The following is a 22,966-nucleotide window of genomic DNA, read 5'->3' on the forward strand; positions in this document are numbered from 1 at the left end:
TATAGAGACAGAAAGTATTGGTGCTTACCAGGAGCTGTGGGCTGGGGAGAATGGGGAATTATTGTTTAATGGGGACAGATTTTCAGATGAAAAGAGTTCTGTGAAAGGATGGTGGTGATGGTCGCACACAATGTGAATGTACTTAATGCCACTGAACTATACACGTAAAAACGGTAAATTTTATATGTATATTTTACCACAATTAAAAAGATGTGTTTGTAACTCCCCTCCCCAGGCTACAACAGAGATTTTCTTGAGGATTATATGGGGGAGGGGGATATGTCCTCACTCACCTCACTCAGAGCCCTTTCCGGTGCTGTAGGAGGTGCATATATATATATATATTTTTTTTTTTTTTTTGCCTCTTTATTGGAGTATAATTGCTTTACAATGGTGTGTTAGTTTCTGCTGTATAACAAAGTGAATCAGTTATACATATACATATGTTCCCATACATATCTCTTCCCTCTTGCGTCTCCCTCCCTATCCCACCCCTCCAGGCGGTCACAAAGCACCGAGCTGATCTCCCTGTGCTATGCGGCTGCTTCCCACTAGCTATCTACCTTACGTTTGGTAGTGTATATATGTCCATGCCTCTCTCTCGCTTTATCACAGCTTTAACTGAATTCATTCCTATGCACTCGTGCAAAAAAAGGGTGAGAAAAATAGCAGTTCACTGAGAGCAGGCCAACCTGCCCTCTGTAGTAGCACGTGCATTTATGACCCCAAGTGAGGTTCTTATTCCCATGTATCTTACAAGCTGGCATTCTAAGCTGCCTATTTTTCAAACAAAAAGGCCCCTAAACACAGGTCAGCTACTTTATGTGATGAACAGATGAAGGAGGGAGGTGGCCTCCAAGCTGGTGCTGGAGATACTCTGGCAAAGAGGGAGTCTGGCCCTCTGCCCTCAAGGAGTTGACCCGGGAGTTCCCTGAAGGTCCAGTGGTTAGGACTCCACGCTTTCATTGCCAAGGGCCCGGGTTCAATCCCTGGTCGGGGAACTAAGATCCCTAAAGCCGCTTGGTGCGGCCAAAAAAAAGGTGTTGGCCAGTTAATGACAGAATGATAAAATCAATGTAAATAAACACTCAAATTTATCTCATGCCAATCAATTTGTGAATATATTCATTTATATGTACACATAAACATATTAAAACACCTCAACTGTCTTCCCAAAAGGATGTGTTGTGGCTTAAAAGAATAATGATGATGAAAATAAGATAAGCATTTCTTATGAATAGAATTTAAAAGAAATCTAGGTCAAGGGTAATTGAAGAAGAACTAGATGAGACCACAGAGAGACTTAGCACATATCTTATGAAATAAATACAGTTGGGCCTTGGAAAGATGAGAAAGCTCTCATCTTTCTGCAGCCGAATAAAGAAGTTACGAGACTCTCAGTGCTTGTAAGAGAAAAGCGGGTTGTTGCCACAGACATGCTTCTTCCTTGCTGTCAGGTCCTGAGTCCTCATAAAGGGTAAACTGGGCTACTTAGGGTCTTCAATCGCATCCTTATAACAAACACAATGGTAACCTGATTTCTGGGATTCTTAGTGCATTTTGGAGGCCTAAAGACAGCACAGTTCAGTAGGAGCGATTCTCTGGGGCTAAAATCTCTGCTCTCCAATTATCCGGCTCCCTTCCTGTAGGAACAGTTATTTCTGGCATGCATGATTTTGATGAAAACTAGGCAGCCAACAGTTCAAAGGTACATTCTTTGGCAAGGGCCTGGCGAGCAATTATTGTATATTGCAGATTTAGGCCACGTCCACATATTTAAAAATCACCCAAATTGAAGGTAGGATTGATGTTTTTCTATAAAAACTTAGAAGTCGACCCAGGACTTGGCTAAGGGAGTCATCCCCACTCCTACAGCATGACCCAAGGCCATGCCTGTGGGCAGGGCCAGGATTTTCCATAGAAAACTGTTTTAAGTCAGTTCCAACACCTGAACAAATAACAATCAAGACTTGAAAATTCCACTCTGGGAAGCATGGGAATAATGAAAAATCTTAAGTAATAGTTACCAATTTCTCTTTACATCCAGAGAAAAATTTCCAATGGTACATGGATGCAATGTAAAATTATAAGTGAATGTTAAAATTTTAAGAATAAATTAGTTGCAAACTGTGCCCCTAAGTAATGAAATGAATTGGACTGTAGGGTAGTTGAATTCGGTCAATTACATTTTGTGTCAAAGTTGATAACTTGGGCTTCATGGTAGTTGATCTTGAGCCATTTTTCCTGATGAAATATGGTGGGGACCTTTTGTTATTGAGCCCGTTCCTAGAGTCTTGATGTGAAAGAACAGACTTATTTTTCTGTTCTCTTTAGCAGCAAGCTAGTGTCTAGATCGTCTAAAGTGATTTCAAATTATTAAGAGGCAGGTTAAAAAGGAGAACCAAAATACATCCTTTCTTTTTTCTCATCCGTATAACTGGAATGTTAATAGTATCTCCCTCATAGATTTGTTATGATGATTCAATATGTAAAAGCAATTAAAACAGAGTCTGGGGGCTTCCCTGGTGGCACAGTGGTTAAGAATCTGCCTGCCAGTGCAGGAGACATGGGTTTGAGCCCTGCTCTGGGAAGATCCCACATGCCGCGGAGCAACTAAACCCGTGTGCCATAACTACTGAGCCTATGCTCTAGAGCCTGCAAGCCACAACCACTGAGCCCGTGCGCTGCAACAACTGAAGCCCGTGCACCCTAGAGCCCATGCTCCACAACAAGAGAAGCCACCACAATAAGAAACCCATGCACTGCAACTAAGAGTAGCCCCGGCTCCCCGCAACTAGAGAAAGCCCACGTGTGGCAACGAAGACCCAACACAGCCAAAAATAAATAAATAAATAAATTTATTAAAAAAAAAACAAACGTACAGTGACAGCAGTAACATTTAAAAAAAAAAAAACAGAGTCTGGTACATAGTAAGTATTCAATATATCTTAGCTATTATTGTTATCATATCTCAGAACTTTTTATTTTGTTTTTTTTGCCTGCACCGTGTGGCTTGTGGGATCTTATTTCCCCAACCAGGGATTGAACCTGTGCCCCCTGCAGTGGAAGCGCGGAGTCTTAACCACTGGATTGCCAGGGAAGTCCTCATTTCTCAGAACTTCTGTCTGATTTCACAAAAATAAGTCCTGCTGAACCTCACTCCATAAAGATAAAAGGCAGGTTTTCTAAAATAATCAGTCACTGGAGTCTCTTGAACTAATAACGTAGTTCAGACTGGGGCTTCATGCACAGAGGTAGAGGCCAAGGGAAAATCAGTAATCATAAATTGTAGACTGCCTTAATACTGTTTTTGATAGATCTCTATGGAGGCTGATAAAATCAGTCGTAGAATTACTGTTTCTAAAGCCTGTTAGCTCCTCAGTCGAAAAAATGGCTTGACAAATTCAGATTAAAAAATTTTTAAGTGGAAATGGAAGATATCCCTTTAAAAAATGGCATAGAGTTTACTCCGAGGTCATCTGTTTTAGATCATACCAGTTATATTGCTGGAGGAAGCAGACTGGCAGGATTTGGAACACAATGGTATTGGACATTGCACAGTTGTAGGTCCAGGAAGTTTATACTGGGGGCTTGCTGTAATTTGGCTCCATAACATCGAGACTGGGAGTGTGGGCGTTGCCGTTACTGGGTTGGAGTCACGGAGTCATACCCAGAACTAGTTGTGAGCTCGCCAGCAAGCTGCCCCATCACTCTAAGCTTCAGTTTCCTTGTCTGTAAATCAGGGCAACAAGCATCCGTGGATACAGTTGTTGATATATGGTTTAAATAAGAGAATGCAATTAAAATAATTGGCACTGTGCTGAACACATTGTTGGTATCTATTATTAGAGAACTTTAATATCAGTTCTGGGGACTTCCCTGGTGGTCCAGTGGTTAAGACTCCGCGCTCCCAGTGCAGGGAGCCTGGGTTCCATCCGTGGTTGGGGAAATAGATCCTGCATGCATGACTCAACTAAGAGTTCGCATGCCACAACTAAGGAACCCACATGCTGCAACTAAAGATCTTGTATGCTGCAACTAAGACCCGGTGCAGCCAAAAATAAATAATTAATAAATAAATATTTAAAAAAATTTTTTTAATTTAAAAAATTAAAAGGCAACTTTCTTTTAAAAAATTAAAAATAAAATAGAATAAAAAATAAAGTAAAATCAGTTCTGTATGTGTAGATAGATCCTTTTCCAGAATCTGATCAGAATCTCCTAGGCAGATGGAGAAACCTGTCCACAGTTTATAAAATTGAGAAAATTAAGCCTCCTTGAAGTCTAGAGTTAGCGTCTAGAGTCACCCTAAATCTCATTTCCTTACTGATTTTATAGTCAAGGAGGCAAAAGCATTTTAAATCAGGGCTTAATTTTAAATAAATAAGATCCAGGTTGCCCTGTCATTTTCATGTCATGTACCACAGGGTTAACCTCTCTAAGATTTTCTGTGCTATCTTCTTAGGCTCAGACCTAGAAGGCCAGGGCCCATGTTTTCCAAACATGAGCCCAATGGATAAAGCCAATTAAAAAAAAAATCTCTTTAATAATCTTAAAATACATAAAGAATAATTGAAAATATAAAAGTTTAAGAGGGATAAAAAGAAGCACAAAAGATGAAAAACATAGAAAATAATTAAAATAAAGGATGATTTTAAAAGGAAAAAAGTTTCAGCTGCACTTTTAAAGGAGTAGAGAACGTTAAAAAGGCAAGAAAAATGTAAGGTGAGAGCTCAGAATGAAATGAAACAGTGCAAGTTAGAACAAAATACCAAAATAGGGCAGAGCGATACAGTTATAAAAGTCTTAATGACAAGGTAAAAATATATACTCCCAGGGACTTCCCTGGTGGCACAGTGGTTAAGAATCCACCTGGCAATGCAGGGGACCCGGGTTCAAGCCCTGGTCTGGGAAGATCCCACATGCCGCGGAGCAACTAAGCCCGTGCGCCACAACTACTGAGCCTGTGCTCTAGAGCCCGCGAGCCACAACTACTGAGCCCACGTGCCACAACTACTGAAGCCCGCGCCTAGAGCCTGTGGTCCACAACAAGAGAAGCCACCACAATGAGAAGCCCGTGCACCACAACGAAGAGTAGCCCCCGCTCATCGCAACTAGAGAAAAGCCTGCACGCAGTAATAAAGACCCAATGCAGGCAAAAGATAAAGAATAAATCCATCTGGAAGTGGTTGGGCAGCAACATCTGCTTAAAGACCCACTTAAGAGTCCTCGAAGCTGGAATAATTTCCCAGCTCAGGGTCCTCCATCGAGGCCACTAAGCGTGGGCTTGGTACCTCTTAATATTGACAGCCTTCATGCAGTGCTCCTGCATTATTTCCATCGTCCCTCCCTATAGCTCCAGGTCGTAGATATTGTTATCCTCATACTACAGAGGAGCAAACTGTTTGGATACGTGCCCTGCTCCACTAGCAGATGGTGGAGCTGGAGCCTGAAGCCCAGCTGATGCCAAAACCCATGCATTATTCTTGATCTTTTTCTGCTTTCCAGGAGACATTAGCAGCAGCAGCAGCAACAAAGACAATAGCACAATCCCTCACCCCTTAACCCCTCCCCTTTACCTTGTCAAGATTATCTATCAAATTAGGAAAGACTGCTGTTCTTAGCAAACAGCCCAGCGATAGTCAATGTGCAGTGGGTACTCTGTGTATCTTGATAACCCACTGGAGTGTTACCTTTTTTTATATCTTCTCCCTCCCCCCCCCTTTTTTGGGGTACAAAGTTGATCCCAGTTATCCCATCATTTACTGCAGTTCAGTCTCCTAAATATTTCCCTCATGTGGCCACTTTTCTCCATCTTCGCTGCCACTACCAAGTTCAGGCCACCGTCTTGTCATTCCTTGTATTAGTTTCCTGTAGCTGCTGTAACAAATTACCACCTACCTAGGTGGCTTAAAACAACAGAAATTTATTCTCTCCCAGTTCTGGAGGCCAGGGGTCTGAAGTGAGTACCAAGGTGTGTCAGCAGAGCTGCGCTCCCTCCAGAGGCTCTAGGGGAGAATCTGCTCCTTGCGTCTCTCTTCCAGCTTCTGGTGGCTGCTGGCACTCCTTGGCTCGTGGCTGCATCATTCCAGTCTCTGCCTCTGGGGTCACATCGCCTCCTCCTCTGTGTGTGTCAGATCTCTGCCTGTCTCTTAGGAGGAGATCTGTGTTTGCATTTGGGACCGACCCAGGTAATCCAGAGTAATCTCCCCACCTCCAGATTCTCACCTTAATCCCATTTGCAAAGGCCCTTCTTTCACCCTATGAGGTGACATTCATGGGTTCCAGGGACTAGGATGCAGCTATAGTTTGGAGGGCCGTTTTTCCGTCTACCACACCACTGAACTTTCGCAACCATCTCTGCCTCCTTTGCCCCACCCAGCAGTCCAAGGTCCCCTAAACACGCAGATCAAATCATGCACGGTGGGCTTTAAACTCTTCAGTGTCTTGTGGTCCTTGGGACGGTCCTGATTCCCTGATAGGGCCCGTGATTACCTCTCCACCTTCCTCTCCCCCACTTTTCCCTTCCACACTATATTCCACCCCTCTTAACTCCCCCTGGTTCCCCGAGGAGGTGGGCTTCCTCGCTTCTCTGGGCCCTTGTGTGTGCCTCCAGCCCTCTCCCACCTTGTCTCTTTTTGCTGGGCTCATTCTTTTTTTTTCTTTTTTCCCTTTGGCCGTGCCATGCGTCATGCAGGATCTCAGTTCCCCAACCAGAGATCGAACCCACGTCCCCTGCGTTGGGAGTGCGGAGTATTAACCAGTGGACCACCAGGGAAGTCCCTGGGCTCATTCTAGTTCATCATTCTGTTCCCGTTTAGACTTTGGACTTCACTTCCTCCGAGAAGGCGTGCTCTGCCCACACTGGGTTGGTCATGCCTTTCTGTGCATTCGGTCAGAGCTCTTACCTCAATAGGGACAGCCTCTCTAACACGTGTCCACCTGTTCACAGGATGTGTCCCCTGCACCTGGCATGGCACCTGACACAGTAGGTGCTTAATAAATGATGAGAATACCCGTAAGAGGGGAGACTGTGCATCCACCCTACTGAGCACAGTGCTGCAAGCAAGAGCACTGATAACACGCAGAAGAGTTTTTGCTGGAGAGCAGTATCAATGTGAATGCCAAAAGTACCCACAGATCTTTATTTTTAAGCATAAATCAAGAATTATGTAATTATGAGATCCAAGAAAATATTTTCATGCTTATTCCTTTGTTTTCTTTCAGGCCATTCCTGTGTTTCTCACTTTGCATAATGTAGCTGAAGTTATAATCTGTGGGCACCAGAAGTGTTTTCAGAAAGAGGTAAATGATTACGCAAAAGGCTAGTTTCACTTCCCTTGCTTGAAATTTCAAAGACGTGCTTTTTATGTATGGTCCAGATTAGTGTCTGCTTTTTCCTGCCATCTGTTTCCAGTCAAGCCTGCCTGACGGTGGTCACTAATTTCAAGGATCATGGTTTTGACATCCCTTCAGTTCACCAAACATACGTGGGGATGCTTGTGGGTCTGAATGGACCTCAACCCCAGGCCAGCGCTGAGCCAGGGCCTGGGGGGCCGAGGTAGAGATGACTGTGGGCCTGGATGGTGGTGGTGGGGCATTCCCCCCCTCCCCCCACCACATCCCATCACCATGAGGAAATATTTGGTGAGCTTCCCACAGGGTGCTGGGAGCTTTAGCCCACCCTGTGGACATCCTCTTTTCCTCCCGACCCCAGCTCTGCCTTCCACCAGTTGGAACACGTTCCTCACCTTCCGGGCCTCCATCCATGAAAAGGGGAGAGAAATGTCACGCACTCAAAGAGTCGTTGGGAGGACACCATGCAGCACAGGTGCTAGTAGGTGCTCCCAACACTTTCCGGCACATAGTAGGTGCTTTGTACCTACTATGTAGTTTAGCTATGATTTTTAACGTGATTGGTGGTTTTAGTTTGGTTTTAGTTTGGTACCTGTTTTGAGAGTTCCTTTTTTCTAACATCTACCTGTTTCAGATGATTTCACATCAAAATTTTGGAACTTTTAAGCTCGAGAGAGGCTAGTGGGCCATGCAGGCAGCACACTTCTTACAGGTGTGCCAGGGACAGAGAGACACCTTTCCTGTGGCCAAGGCCACTCCACACACCAAGGGACCTTTCTGACACATGGATCTGATCATGTCCCCCTACATACAGCCCTTCAGGACCACCCAGAGGCTACCTGGAGGCCTGCAAAGCCCTTCACCACCTGGGCCCCATCCACCTCTCTGGCTTCAGAAATTCCAGCCACAACCAAACTTCTCACTTTCCCTAGACCATGTCGTAGTGTTTCTCTCCTCTGATCTGTCAGCAAACCTCTTCGTGCACCCCTGTCCCATTCACTCTATGAATATTTCTACATCCCTGTGTACGTGGCCACCCTGCCAGGCCTGGGTCTACAGTCGTAAGCAAGAGGCATGATTGCTGCTCTTTACAGAGCATCAGCCCAGAAGGGGAGACAGACATTAAACTAAGAATTAGACCCACCTGCTCGATTGTGTGGCCAGAGCAGGCCACTCTGGGGAAGTGACATTAAACACAGACAAAGGATGAACAGGAGTTAGACATGGTGGGGAGGGGAGGGCTCCCTGGAAGAGGAAGCAGCAGATGCAAAGGACCAGACATAGGAAGGGACTTGGTGGAAGTCATTCTGGGCTGTGTGGCTGGAGCTTGATGAGAAAGAGAGGGGGCGCTTAGGACGAGGCTGGAGACGGGCCTTTGGGGCTGAGCTAGGAATTTGGGATTTATGCTGAGTGCACTGGGAGGAACTGGTTGGGTTATAAGGCCCACAGACACTGTGCAGCTTCACAGTGCTAAAAGCTCCCCCAGTTTCTGCGGAGGAGAACAGATTGCAGGAGGCGAGGGAAGCCTGTAGTGACTCCAGCGAGGCTCCGTACTTTAGGCTAATCTGCCTGCCGTGGGAACCTTCCCTGACGCCTCAGGCAGCTTGGGCACCTTCAGCTGACATTTTACGTATCACACCAGCTTGCAATTTCCATATTTCATCAATTCTAACATGTGCTGCTTTTTCTCACATCTAACATTTTCACTCTCGGGACTTCCCTGGCGGTCCAGTGGCTAAGCGCTTTCACTGCAGGGGGCACAGGTTCGATCCCTGGTCAGGGAACTAAGATCCCACATGCTGCGCAGTGTGGCCAAAAAAATAAATAAGTAAAAATAAAATAATTCTTTAAAAAATAAGTTTTCACGATCTAAAATCAGGGTGGTTTTATAGTCAATGGTATGTCCTGGTCTAATGTTTGTTGGGTTTTTTTCTTAGTAGTATAAAAAATACTAATTTTACAATCAGTGGCATCTTAAATTCAATGAAATACAGTATGATTTTCCCTGTGTCTCTGCCTGCTTCCAGCCCTCTCATTGCAGTGACCCTGTGGTTGGGTGTTTTTTGGAGCCCCACGTCTCAGCCCAAGGACTAGAGCTGAGCTTAAATATTCACTAACTGGTCACTTAGGTTCCAGGAGCTGCTCAAGTTCTGGGAGACTAGTCAGACCCTGACTCAATTCCACTCAAATTCCAAAGAAGACTTCTTATTCACAAAATGGATACCTTTTGTGTGAATTAAAAATGAAGATTTACCTGGTCTAGGGATGAGATCCAGCCATCTTCATGGGATACTGCTTCTTTCTTTTTTTGGGGGGGCCACACCATGTGGCATGTGGGTTCTTAATGCCTTGACCAGGGATAGAACCTGCGCCCCCTGCATTGGAAGTGCGCTGTCTTAACCACTGGACCGCCAGGGAAGTCCCTCCATGGGGTATTGCTTCTTGATGGACAAGTCAGATCAGGTAGGTGAAGGTGAGGGTGGGACATGAGGCTGGAGGGTCCTCAGTGTATTTCCACCAAGCAGAGCGCAAGGGTCAGACTCCCAGGCCAAGAGGACCTTTCCTCGGAAGCAATTGGGTGAATACCAAAATATTGTGAATCTTCAACTCCATTTCATTACTGACACAAAACAACATCATTTCTTGTCAGGGCAAATTAGGAAACAATTGAGTGGGTTACATATCTATTTAGTTATTTTTTTAAAAAACCCTTTCTTTCCTTTATGAATATCATAAGATGTAATAAGTCGTAGAAAATGCAGAGAAAAAAAATGTCAGAAATCAACTGTGATCTTACTTCCTAGAGGAAACGACTTCATTCATTCAGTTCAGACATATGTAGAATATTTACAGAAATGATAAAATACGTCCTGTTTTTCCATTGATCGATTTGTCGGAATCCCTAAATGCCTCATTTCTCTCCACATGGAATGAAATGCAGTGTGTTGGCCGGTCCCTGTTTGTAGATTTGTAGGTGGTTTCTAGTAGTTTGGCGTTAAAATCTGCTCTGTGATGAAGATGACCATGATATGTTCTTCATATGATTTACATTCCTGATCATTCAGCCTGGAGCCATGACCAAGCGACCGGGTGTCATGAGGAACATGGTTGGACGCCACCTCTCAGACTTGACCTGTGACTCCGGACGTAGGCTCTTTGGTCCATTACGTGTCAGGTTTCCCTAGAATGGCCTTGGGAGAGTAGAGTTGACCTCTTCATGACCTCGCTCCCAGATGATGAGAATAAGCTCTATCTGGGCTGTGGTTCATTGTCACCATCCATAACTAGTTCTTTGTGTATGTGCACACACACGCACACAGTTTAACTCTAAGTTAGCGTGTGGCTTGTGGAATTAGTCTCAATAACTTGGCAGGTATATTTGCCACGGCTTAACCTTAGAATACTGCTATTCATTCATTGGTTTGCTCAACATTTATGAAGTATATGCTACATGTCAAACATCTGGCTAGCTCTACAGCTACAGATGTGGAAAGACACATTTATCACCCTCACAGAACTCAGGCTGAATGGGGAGCTGACATGTAAACAGGTGCTGGGATGCCCATAGAATGTCCTATGGGCTGAAACAGGCATGTGGGTGCACTGGGGGGCGACCGCGGGTAAGTCTGCTTGCAAGGGCCAGATATGAGCCCAGTCACACAAATGGGTAGGAATTTTCTGGGCACTCCAGGCAGAGAGGAAGCAGCCAATGAAGGCCAGTGGCCTGAAAGGGCCGGTGGATGTCACTGCAGGACTGGCTGTGACAGAATAGAGCCCAAAAGGGTCAGACTCTGGAGCTCGATCGCCTGGGCGCACACCCTGTGATCCCAAGCAACTTACCTGATTTCTCTGTGCCTCAGAATCCTAGTACGTAACCCAGGACTGTACATTAACCCGTAGTGACATGAGTCAATATGTGTCGAGCACCTAGGACAGCACCAGCAGTCCTCAGAGCGCGTTAGCTACTTACTGTGACTTTGGCAACGTGACTCTTGAGGAGTTACAGTGACCCACGCAGAGCTGAGATGTCGTTGGGACTTATCACTGGGTGATTTGGGGACCGAGGGGCTTGCGGAGGGGAATCCCAGACACCGACTCCTCGGTTGCTCTTGGAGCCTCGGGGGCTGGAGCTCCGTAATGAATTTCTTGCTGGTTTTCACCCTGCATGTCTCAGGTTCTGGGCTCCTGTAGTCAAAGGAGGTCAAAATAAAAAGGACTCTCCTCTGTGGGATGGGCAAACTCCTTCAGGCACTAGGGTTGATTGGCTGCCCTGTAACGGAAGTCCCCGAGCACCTGCTGGTGAACATGTCACTCATGGAAGAGTTGAGCATCCTTTTTGTTTCCATCCTCTCCATTCCTTCTCTTCCTCCGAACTCTGGAGATGTCAGCTTTATTTAGCTCAGAATCTTTTAGTGACACATGTTCCCATGTTGGGGGCAATTATCCAGGTGGGAGCCAGATCACCTCTGTGTGTGTCATCCTTTCTGTACTGAAGGGATAAGTGTCCCCACTGGGGGGCAGTGGAGTCAAGGTTGGCTTTGCCTTTGGTCTCTGCTGAGGCTGGTTCCACAAAGATGAGAGATAACGTATAAGAGATAACAAAGGATCTAAAGATGGGAGCCACTGCTTTGTACACACAACATCGTGTGTTTATTAAAACAATGCAACGTGGATTATTTAGTCACACATGAAAGCTTAAGATAGCCTTCATAGCAAACCACATGTTTCTCTTGCCAGTGCTTTACTTTTTTAAAAAATTGAGATATAATTGACAGATAAATTTATATTTGTTTCAGGTGTTCAATATACTGATTCAATGTTTGTATATATTTCGAAATGACCGCCACAATAAGTCTAGTTAACATCCATCACCACGCATTTGTTTCCTTTGTGATGAGAAGTTTTAAGATCTACTCTCTTAGCAACTTTCGAATATATTCAATACAATACACTGCTGTTAACTATAGTCACCGCGCTGTATGTTTCGTCTCCAGGCTTTGCTTATTTTATAATAACTGAAATTTTGTACCTTTTGAGTGCTTCATTTTTAAACAATATGTTCATAGTTCACACTTTATCTGAGCTGGAGTAAAAGAAAATAGCAGTTTGTCCTCAACTAGCAAAATAATCCTTCTGAAATGTCCAGAATTAATCTATTATCTTGCCTGACCATTTCCCCTGTCAAATATGAAAAAAATCTATGCTTCTTCCTGCTAGAGCTATCTTCCCAAGTGTCAAGGACTAATTCCCTTAAACTGACCAATAAGAAGGAGGTAACAAAGGTAGAGTATGCATTAGAATTTCTTCATTTCAGGGAGCTCTAAACGGCAACTTTAGATTTCCCCAATCTGCCCTTTTTTCCTTCTCTCTAGGGATGGAGTCAAATGTCCCTTCTCCTTTTTTCTGTTTCCTAATTTACACATCATACCAGAGAATTTATAGCACTGCTCAGGGTCAGAGCTGGATTAATGAAAGGAAAATTTAAAGAGACAGACCGGAAGAGAAGTTGAACAAGAGCTTAATTTCTTTTCCTACACAGGGTACATTGATTTCTCTCTCACTTTCATGGTGTGTAAGATATTTGAAGGCTTGGGCGTGGCATCATTTTGCTTTTTTGTGGGTAAACATAGTTCTAATGGTGAGAGCGGTAAAACTACTCATCCAGAGTGCTTTGCCGAAGCGACTCAACTCTGGACCTCTGAGTCATCCTTCGTTTGGTCCAAGCAGAAAAAGCCTCAATAAATACTGAAGTGCAGCAAGTTGTTAAGCCCCCAATAAACTTATTCATAATTTATGTGCCTCTTGATCTAAATATTTACTTTTAAGGGGAACAAAAAAGAGTTTTCAAAGACTAATTGTACGTCTCTTTATTTTCATACAGAAAACATCTCCTGCAAAGATCTGTAGGTAAGTTTAAAAAAAACAAAAAACAACTGCACAAACATCTAAAATAGAAGATTTAACCTGATATTAACTTCGATGAGAAACCGTCTGTTGACAATTCATACTTGAGAGTTGACAGAGGAATTTATTACAGACACTCACATATCCCTATTTTGTGTCTTATTCTCAAATTTGCTCTTTTTTTTTTCTGAAATATTTTATCCCTAAGGGGAAAACAACTCATGCTAGATTTCAGCCATTGATGCCCAGAATTTCACTAAGAGTTGTGCAATACTGATGAAGAATGAAAATGGAAAAATGGAAGTGACTTAAAGTTTTAAAAATAATGTTTGATCCTCATTGGGTTTTTAAGAATTCCCATGGTGGAAAAGTACTGGCCTGCGAATCCAAGGATCTGAGTCGTGGTCTTGGGCCACACAGCACCGTGACCGTGGGCAGGTTTCATACCTCTCTGTGCCTCAGTTTTCCCAGCTGAAACATGAACTGGGATGGACCCTCTGGCAGGTCCCTGTGCTCCTGTTGTGCTAATTCTGACCTGGATGCCTTGTCCTCTGGTGGCTTCCTGCTTCCTCGGCAGTAGCTGCGAAGCTTGGTCCTGAAGATAGAAAACCAGCAGAATGTTTTGATACGTGGATTTAGGACCTTTTGTTTCATATATTTCTGGGCTTTCATCCAATCTCCTTTTTTTGCCTTTATTACAGGCTGCTACTTGAAGAAAAAAAAAATCCCGCTGTCAGGAAGCATCCTCTTGTTTAAAAGATTAGCAGGTGTTAAAGAGAGGCATTAAAACCCATTTATGCCTGATGTAGTCAGGTGTTGCTCAAGGCCAATTTCGGTGGGAAACCAGGGGCTGCCTCACACCTGGCACTTCTCCCCTCAGCCCTGAGGGCTTGTCTGCTTGAGGGGATCTAATGCTCATTGCCTGTGGATGGGGAAGCATCCTGCATCCTCTAAAGCCTCTGTCCACTGCAGGCAGACACCAAAGCCATGAGGGTTCTCCTCTCCCCCAGCCTACAACCTGCCTATTCCTGTGCAGTCCCAGAAACCCTCCTGGACAACCTCCCTCCTCTCACCCCACCCTGACCTCTGAATCCCTCAGCAGCCGGGTGCCAGGGAATTGTCTCAAGGCTGTTTGAGTGTGTGCCTTTAAAGTTGGCGGGACTATAGGAGTGGGTGGACTGGAGTGGTTAGAACCTGTCCCATGTTGTCCTGCCCTTCCTGAGGCCCTGAGGCCCCAGCTCTGAGGTTTCCTCTGTACCCATCCTCCTGCCTCAGGCCCAGCAGCCATGCTAGTCTTTTAAGGGTTACACACTATGTGTGATGACAACAGTGAAGACTGTGTGTGTGGGGGGGTGTGTGGACAGAATTGATTAACATCACTATTGCCAGTGTACTTAGGTTATGAGTATCAGGCTGTTGTGTATTACGTATATATATGTAAGTAATACAGAATTTGATATGTATGTAGAACATATACTGGTGTGAGATGTCATATGATAAAGTTCCCTAACAGTGAAAATGCTGTATTCACTGCCCCCATTTATGTCTTTGATCCTTTGCTGCTCGCTGCGTAATGCAATTGTCAGAAGGGACCCAACCCTGAATATGTTGTTGCATCATAAAATGGAAAGGGGAGGAAAGAGCATGTGGTCCTTTGGGTTTTGTGTTTTCTGGTGCCTTTCTTTCGGAGGAGAGAATGATTGGCAAAAGCTATAGGCCAAGATATTTTGGTATATGAAGCCCATATACCATCTAAAAACCACTGATTTCTAAGCCAAAAAGTATCTCCAAATCGACTTTCTAATGAATGAGAAAATGTGAAAATATCGTGATCGGCAATGTTACTTTTTTGTGCAAGAATTATAAAAAGAACCTTTTATTATGGAAATTTCTAAACAGATATAAAAGTAGACAGAACAGTATAATGAAGCTCTGTAGACTCATCCCCCAGATTCAACAGTTTTCAACTTAAGCCTCTACCCAGCGCCTCATTTCAGCAAATCCCAGGCATTGTAGCGTTTCAGCCATAAATATTTTGGTATGTATAAGAGATTTTTTTCTAATGAAACTTTTTTTTGTTTGTTTTATTTTATTATTATTTTTTTTGGCCACGCTTCGTGGCTTGCAGGATCTTTGTTCCCCAACCAGGGACTGAACCCCTGCCCTTGGCAATGAAAGCGCCGAGTCCTAACTACTGGACCGCCAGGGAATTCCCTTATTTGGGAAAAAGTTAAAACCGATAGAAAAGCTCCAAGAATATTACAATGAACTCCCATATACCTTTTATCTAGATTCACCCACTGATAACGTTTTTTGTATTTGCTTTCTTTCTCTCTCCATATATACATATGTATATATATATCACATAAAATATGTAAGAATATATACATAATTATTCTTACTCTTATTTTTTTCTGAACCATTTGAGAATAAGTTGCAGGGGTTATGACTCTACCCCTAAATACTGCAAAGCGTATCTCCTAAAAATAAGAAGCTCTTTTATAACCACAGTGCAATGTTTAAGTTTAGGAAATTAACATCGGATACAATACTGTTATGTAATATTGAGTCGATGTTCAAATTTGGCCAATGATCCCGATATTGTCTTTTATAGTAATTTCTTCCCCCAAAGATGTCATGTCTCTTTCATATCCTTTAATCTGGAACAGTTTCTCGACATTTTATTGCCTTTCATTGGCTTCATAGTTTGAATAGCGTAAGCCCATTGTTTTGTGGACTATCCCTGAATTTGGGTTTGTCTCAGTGTTTCCTTGTGATTCAGTCCAGGTTATGCATATTTGGCAGGAATACCACATGAGTGACGTTGTGCCCTTCTCAGTACATTGTATCAGGAGGCACGTGATGTAGCTCTGTCCCACTATTGGAGATGTTAAGTTTGATCATTTGGATAAGGCGATAAGTTTGTAATGTGCTTTCCGTGGTGTTTTCTTATTGGTAAGCGGAATAATTGTAGTCTGCTTGCCCAATTTTCCACTAGTGTATTTTTGGGGATCGGTAGTTTAAAGAAGTCTCCTTTTATATATACTGTTTTTCTCAAGTGAGCCAGCTGTGCTTTTGCACATGTCCTGCAAATGCCTGTCTCTGGGAAGATGGCTAGCCGAGCCCCAGAGAAGAAACTGGTGTCAGCAGAGCACATAATTGAAAACTACCTGGGTAGTGAGGTTCTCAGAGGATGAACGGGGGAATTGGGTGTGGTCTCACGAGATCTTTGCCTCATCCGAGCTCCAGTCCGTGTATTTCAACCTCCACACTCTCCGGGACTCACCCTTGATGTTGACAAGTGAAGCTGCGTGTTTACCTCCTCTCCACAGTGCCCTCTTCCTCCTGGCTGCCGCAGGGTGCCTGCCCTTCAACGACTCCCAGGTGAGTTCAGGCAGACTCACTTTGCCTTCCAGGTATCTCTGAAGCCTGCGTGGATGAGCAGAATTTCCGAATCCTTCCTTTGAGAAGCAGGATAACATTGGCCTATACAAAGGCATGTAAAAGCAAACTTTCGGGGCCCTAGGGCACTTTTTGGCCAGGCCAACACCTCTCCTCAGGTCTCTGCCTTCTCCCAGGCTGCAGCAGGGGAGCCCGCAGACCTCGGGCCTCTGGGTGCCGTGATGGGGGCGGTCCACCCTCTGTACGTGCTGGGAGGACCTGCACATCCAAATGACTCCAGCCCCACACACTGAGGTGAAGTTGATTTTCTTTTCCTCTCATCCCAAGGGCCTCGTCTGCACAGTGATTTTCACTTTGTCAGACTGAGTTTTTCTTTATTAGGCACTGAGAACCCACCCCCACCTCCAGGAGTCATCTCATTTCGGGCTCTTTTTTTTCTTTCTTTTCTTCCCCAGCATCTATTCAGTTCCCATCAAGTGTTAGGCACCGAGCCAGGCTCTGGGGGCACAAGGAGGAATTGCCATCATCCAGGCAGAAGTCGGAGTCTAGTCAGAGCAAAGGGGAAGAGGCAGACGATGAACAGATAATTATAACAGGGAGGCCAGGGCTCTGTCCGGGGAGGTGTGGGATCCTTCGAGGCTCAGAGCAGGAATAGGGAGCAATTATAGGGAGCTTACTGTGTGCCAGGCTCTGTGCCAATGCTTTAGTGCCTCATTCTATTTAATCTCACAGCAATTCCACAAGAGTAGCAGCTATTATTATCTCCATTTCATAGCTGAAGAATAGCGAGGCCCAAAAGGTCACCAGCTAACAAATAAGTGGGGATTTTAGAATTTAACCCAGATCTTTCTATTTTCTTTCTTTCTTTCTTTTTAAGTCACTGATCCTTTATTTTGTTCCAGTTAATATATCAAGTTTTAGTAACATGAAAGCCATCATATATTGAACACTTGTGTGCCAGGCACTGTGCTGAGATCTCTGTATGCTCTGTTTCATTTAATTCTCACAACAAACCTTGAATGGTTAGGATTACTATTTTACAGAAGAAGAAACAGACTTAGATTAAAATAATTTTTTCACCTGCTTGGTATAGTGAGTGTATAGATGGTGGCACAACCAGTCTTCGAATCTAGACTTGTCTGCCTCCAAAAGACATGGTTTTTTTTTTGCGGTACGTGGTCCTCTCACCACTGTGGCCTCTCCCGTTGCGGAGCACAGGCTCCGGACGCGCAGGCTCAGCGGCCATGACTCACAGGCCCAGCCGCTCCACGGCATGTGGGATCCTCCCGGACCGGGGCACGAACCCGTGTCCCCTGCATCGGCAGGTGGACTCTCAACCACTGCGCCACCAGGAAAGCCCCAAAAGACATGTTTTTAATTACGATGCTAGTTTATAGCAGATGGGCAATAGTCTTTTGGATGTGGGGAAGGGAAGGGGGCAAGAGAATTAACCCGGATCTTTCTGATGCTGGAGCCAGGCTCTGCTTACTGTACCTAAATCTTGAAGGGTGAGGAGGAGCAACCCAGGAGAAGAAGGCAGGTACGGACAGAGCCCTAGAGGCGTCCTGAGTGGCCTGATTCAACTTTATTGAGCACCTACTATGTGTGCGTCCCTGGGCAAATTCCTGCCCTCTTGGAATTAATCATCTAGTGCGGAGTGGAGACAGAGACAGGTCACAAGTAAAACAGAGTGTGTCAGGTGAGATAAATGGAAAAAGGAGGGGAAGAAGAGGCGGGAGTGCCCCTCAGCTGAGTTGGCCAGGGACGTGCAAGTTCTCTTTCTCTGGAGGGGGATGGGCAGTGGATGGGACTGGTTGGGTTGATAGGAGCTTGTCATAGGGATTCTTGGGTCTCCTGAGTTTGGATTTCACCCTGAAGTCACTGGGGGATGGCTGGATGATTTTAAGCAATAGGTGGCACCATCAGGTCTACTTTTTAGAGATGCAGTGCTGGGGAGTGGGGGGGATGGGGAAAGAGATGCTGGAGGCAGGGAGCCCTGTTAGGAAATGTTGTAGGCAACTGGGCGAGAAATAAGGAGGGACTGGCCCAAGGTCCCAGAGTCCTGTCTGGCACCATGCCTGGCACTGTGCATTGACGTTTAGTGTTTCTGATCATCATGCTGGATCCCGTTTGTCTGTACTTAGAGCCAATTTTTTTTTTTTTAAATCTTGTGTTACAGTTTGATCCAGATGGTTATTTCTGGGCTGTAATTCACTTATTCTGCATAGGTAAGGGTTTTAAAATAAATTTATTTATTCATTTTTGGCTGTGTTGGGTCTTTGTTGCTGTGTGGGCTTTCCTCTAGTTCCGGCGAGTGGGGGCTACTCTTCGTGCGGTGCATGGGCTTCTCACTGCAGTGGCTTCTCTTATTGCGGAGCATGGGCTCTAGGTGTGTGGGCTTCAGTAGTTGTGGCTCGTGGGCTCTAGAGCGCAGGCTCAGTAGTTGTGGCACACGGGCTTAGTTGCTCCGCGACATGTGGGATTGTCCCAGACCAGGGCTTGAACCCGTGTCCCCTGCATCGACAGGTGGATTCTCAACCACTGTGCCACCAGGGAAGCCCCGTCGGTAAGTTTTTAAAGAAGTCTTACTGAAACAACTGAGACTTATTATTCCTTATCATGTATCCACTTTTTAGTGATCCTGGACAATAGGAAGATGAAATCCAAGGTGTCAAGGTTAAAATTAAATGGACATTTTTCGGGTTTGAATTTTCTGTTTTGGAGTTTTCCTGAAATGTTTGCAGTTTCCATAGAGTCTCGCCTTTCTCATGACAAACATTAATTAACTCGCCAGGGCCCAGGCTTTGCTTGCTCAAATCCACTTGTGCAGTGCTGGTTGGTCTTCTCTAAAAATGGTGAGAAGAGATCCAGATCCAGAGGTTTGTGTCAAAAACACTCTCTTTCAGCAGTATACAAAAAAAAAAAAAAAAAATTAAGTGGGTGAAATAAAAGGACCATCTACTTTATTTCAAACCAGTGTTTCCTATCTGTAGCCTTAGAGGGAAAAACAGTGCCCTGACTTTGTGACACATGGGTCAGAAGTCCTGCGGTGTTTCTCATGTGCACCATCAAAGGAAATCCAGGCTTAACAATCCTGTTAATTGTATCCTTCTGGGGACCACGAGCCTTTCCAGCCCAGCGCTCTCTCTATGAACTGCATCATCTGGGGGATTATCGAATGTGCATCCTTGAAATTCTCCAGAGTGCTCTTGGTCGCCCCCTATTGGTTGCGGGTGACCCTTGCAGGGAAGAGGGGCCCTTTTCTCTGCGGGTTTCTTGCTTCCCAGGAAGCACCAGTCGCCCCCTCCACAGAATGCCGCGTGTCAGTGACTTGTGTTGCTTCCTTTCCAGGGGCTTATAAGATACTACAGAAATCCCAGAAACCCAACGCGTTAAGGTAAACTTTTAAAGTTTGGTGAGTCGTCCTTTGGTTAAAGGAAAGGGGTGAGACCCACGGGGTGGTGAGTTTCCTCCATCAGCCAGAGACTCCATGAGTCCAGAATGGGGGGAGGGCAGCAGGCCAGGTCCATCAGTACCTGAACCATTGCCAGCGATGTGCAAAGAGCCTGGAAGTCTCTCTCCTCTTCCTTCAGGGCAGCCCTTTAGATGACATTTTGACAAAAATTGCGTGACCGGCTGCCTTGGGCCCCAGTTCACTTCCTCCAGCTCAGAGGCACAAGTCTTTTTTCTTGTTTCTCCAACCCCTTCCTAACTTTAGACCCAGAAGCCTCCCCCGTCACCAGCTCTGTTCTGGAGTAAAATGAGGCCTTTGTTGAGGGCAGTCAGTGGAACAGAGTTGCTGAATGTAAATGAAAAAGATGAGAATTCAGGCCTTGGTTGGGCTGGAGCCGCCAGGTCAGAGCCCTCCACTGGCCAGCTGGCCACTGGGTTTTGGGGCCGTCTGAGGCCCACAAAGAAAGGTCTGAAGGGACTGACTCCTGGGAGAAGGTTATACATGCTGAGGGTATGTGATGGGTCCTTAGAGCACCATTTTTTCTTCGAATAAAGTGTTTTTTCAGCAAGAAGCCAGTAGAGTTGTTAGATAAAATACAGGATACCCAGGTAAATTTGAATTTCAGAGAAGCAGCAAATAATTTTTTTAGTTTAAGTATGTTTCATGCAATATTTGGATCATACTTATACTAAAGCATTATTCTTTATGTGAATTTCAGATTTATTTGGGTGTCCTGTATTTTTATTTGTCAAGTATGGTAGCCCTAGAAGCCAGTCCAGTGACCTGAGAGAGCTGACACTCCTTTTAAAATGGCAAATGTACACATAATCGGCCACAAGTGAAAATGCATGTGATAGTACTAAATTGAAAACGTTTTTAAAAAATGAGCCAGGAAATGGTTTTGAATATAAAGTACTTTTCTTAGTGTTTATTAATGATTTATAAATCTAGGAACTTATACATAGATCTAATTTATTAATGGAAGAAAATGACTATTTTGTGTATGTTAAACACATATTATTTTACCTTTTATGTTTTTTTTTTTTTCTCATTTCTTAGTGACATTGACCAGCAGTACTTAAACTATCTATTCAGGTAAAATATAATTTAAATTTTCAAAGAATAACTCATATTCTTCTAGAGCTAATGGATTTTTATTTTCCAATAATGTATATATTTTCTATTAATTTTTTTATTGGAGTATAGTTTATTTATGACGTTGTGTTAGTTTCTGCTGTACAGCAAAGTGAGTCAGTTATATCCAGTAATATTTTGATAAGGGAGATCTGAGCCAGTGTGCCTGCCTACCAGGAAGGCAAGCTAAATAATTGGTGAGATGATCAGAATTGCAGAAACTAAATAGTGGTCCTGCCGTTAGGCCAGACAAGAAGGGCTTCCATCCAGCCCCACACTTCAGAGAGCCATGCCTCTCCCCAAGGCATATGCAGTCTGTAAGGCTAAGAACCCACACCCTTCCTTCTAGACTGGGCCTTGGAATTTCCGACGCAAGTGGATTCCAAGGCCTCCCTGGGTCTGTCTTCTTAACTCATTCCGAGACCCAATGGATGTCCAAAGAAAGGCTGTTAGTATGAGGGATGTGCATGGAGGGTGGGCTTGCAGACTGAGGTGTCCACACACACGTTTGAGGTCCTTGGGTGCAGGATGGAGCCTGGTGTCGGGAGAGAAGAGGGTGCACTGGGAGCCGGGAGCCAGAGGCAGGATGTCCCCACACTAACACCTTCTGAAAAGAAGCTCCAAGGACTCCAAGAATTCTAAAGTTTAATCTGGACTTTCAGGTTGCTTTGAAGGTGTATTTGTTAAGGTAGGATGAAGTTTGAGGCTTGATTTATAATATGTAAGTGTAGTATATGGATTTCCATTTGTACCGTTGCCCCAAGCCAAGTAAAGAATAGGGGTTGGCTGCTAAATGGAATAGCTGGGGAGTATTCTTGCATTCTGAGAGTCCCACATGGTGCACTGAGGGACCTAACTGAGAAAGTGAGGTTTTGCTGTCTAGAACTCAAGTTTGCCTAATGCAACAACATTCAGTCCAGAGGACCAAGGTCGGAGAGGTGTCTCTCAGCCTTTGGCCACATGGATTTCTGCAGGAAGTTAGCTTAAAATGTTCAAGATCTGTGTTCTCTACGTACAGGTAAAGTTCCTAAATATCTTAGTATTTACGAAAATGCCTTTTTGAACACAGGATTCAACCCAAACATAGCTGGGGCCTCTTTTGTACTCAGTGGAACAGTCATTAGTTCCACTCTGCCCAGACCCACCAGCTGCCTTTTCAAGAGATGTTTCTGAAAATGCAGAAGTCTCTTGGTGTTTGAAATGTTTCCATGACATCGGACTACTTTAGACAGTTCTTTTTCCCCACAGAGCTTATAGCCAAGGCGAGCAGCAGAGGGTTTTGGCGGTGGAAAAAAACAGCCGCTGTGACCCCCAGCTAGTTCTCCTGCCCTCCCCGCCCTCCCCCGTGTGAGGGTTTCACTACCTGGGAGCCAGGTGCTCAAGGCTTCCTGCCTCAGCCCGCTGCACACCCCGCCAAAGCCACACTGCTGTTTCCACATCTTCTTTCAGTACAAGTGATGAAGATGAGCCAGGGCTGAGACTCGATTTCCCACAGGCCCTGGGTATCAGCCTCCAGAGATCTGCATTCACTCAGCTCTGTAGGGCAGCTGTGCCTGTAGGTGCCAGCCCGGAGCTCTGCCTGCTGGTTTGATCTCTCTCTGCTGGTTTGAAAACATAGGGAGAACCTGCTATGTATCTGGCCCTGCTAAATACTTGAGCTCCAAAGATAAATAAAATATGGTTCTTGCTCCCCAGGTCATCACAGTGTAGGAATTA

At 44.7% G+C, this 22,966-nt stretch overlaps 1 protein-coding gene across 6 annotated transcripts in view; it reads left to right on the forward strand.

Annotated features, from left to right (window-relative positions):
- The window catches only part of TMEM241 (transmembrane protein 241), a 106,236-nt gene that overhangs the window by 29,746 nt on the left and 53,524 nt on the right, over positions 1-22,966 (forward strand). For all 6 annotated transcript variants that reach the window (XR_003793739.1, XM_029224110.1, XM_029224122.1 and 3 more), the window contains 6 exons: positions 7,228-7,305; positions 13,238-13,263; positions 16,593-16,644; positions 18,842-18,890; positions 20,014-20,059; positions 21,176-21,211. Coding sequence is in view for 5 of the 6 variants with exons in the window: in XM_029224110.1 (XP_029079943.1) it covers positions 7,228-7,305; positions 13,238-13,263; positions 16,593-16,644; positions 18,842-18,890; positions 20,014-20,059; positions 21,176-21,211 (287 nt within the window). In the remaining variant the exon portion in view is untranslated. The remainder of the gene's footprint in view (positions 1-7,227; positions 7,306-13,237; positions 13,264-16,592; positions 16,645-18,841; positions 18,891-20,013; positions 20,060-21,175; positions 21,212-22,966) is intronic.

The sequence above is a fragment of the Monodon monoceros genome, unplaced genomic scaffold (genome assembly GCF_005190385.1).
Source record: "Monodon monoceros isolate NGI ecotype Baffin Bay Population unplaced genomic scaffold, NGI_Narwhal_1 Super_Scaffold_1, whole genome shotgun sequence".
NCBI classification, from domain to species: domain Eukaryota; kingdom Metazoa; phylum Chordata; class Mammalia; order Artiodactyla; family Monodontidae; genus Monodon; species Monodon monoceros.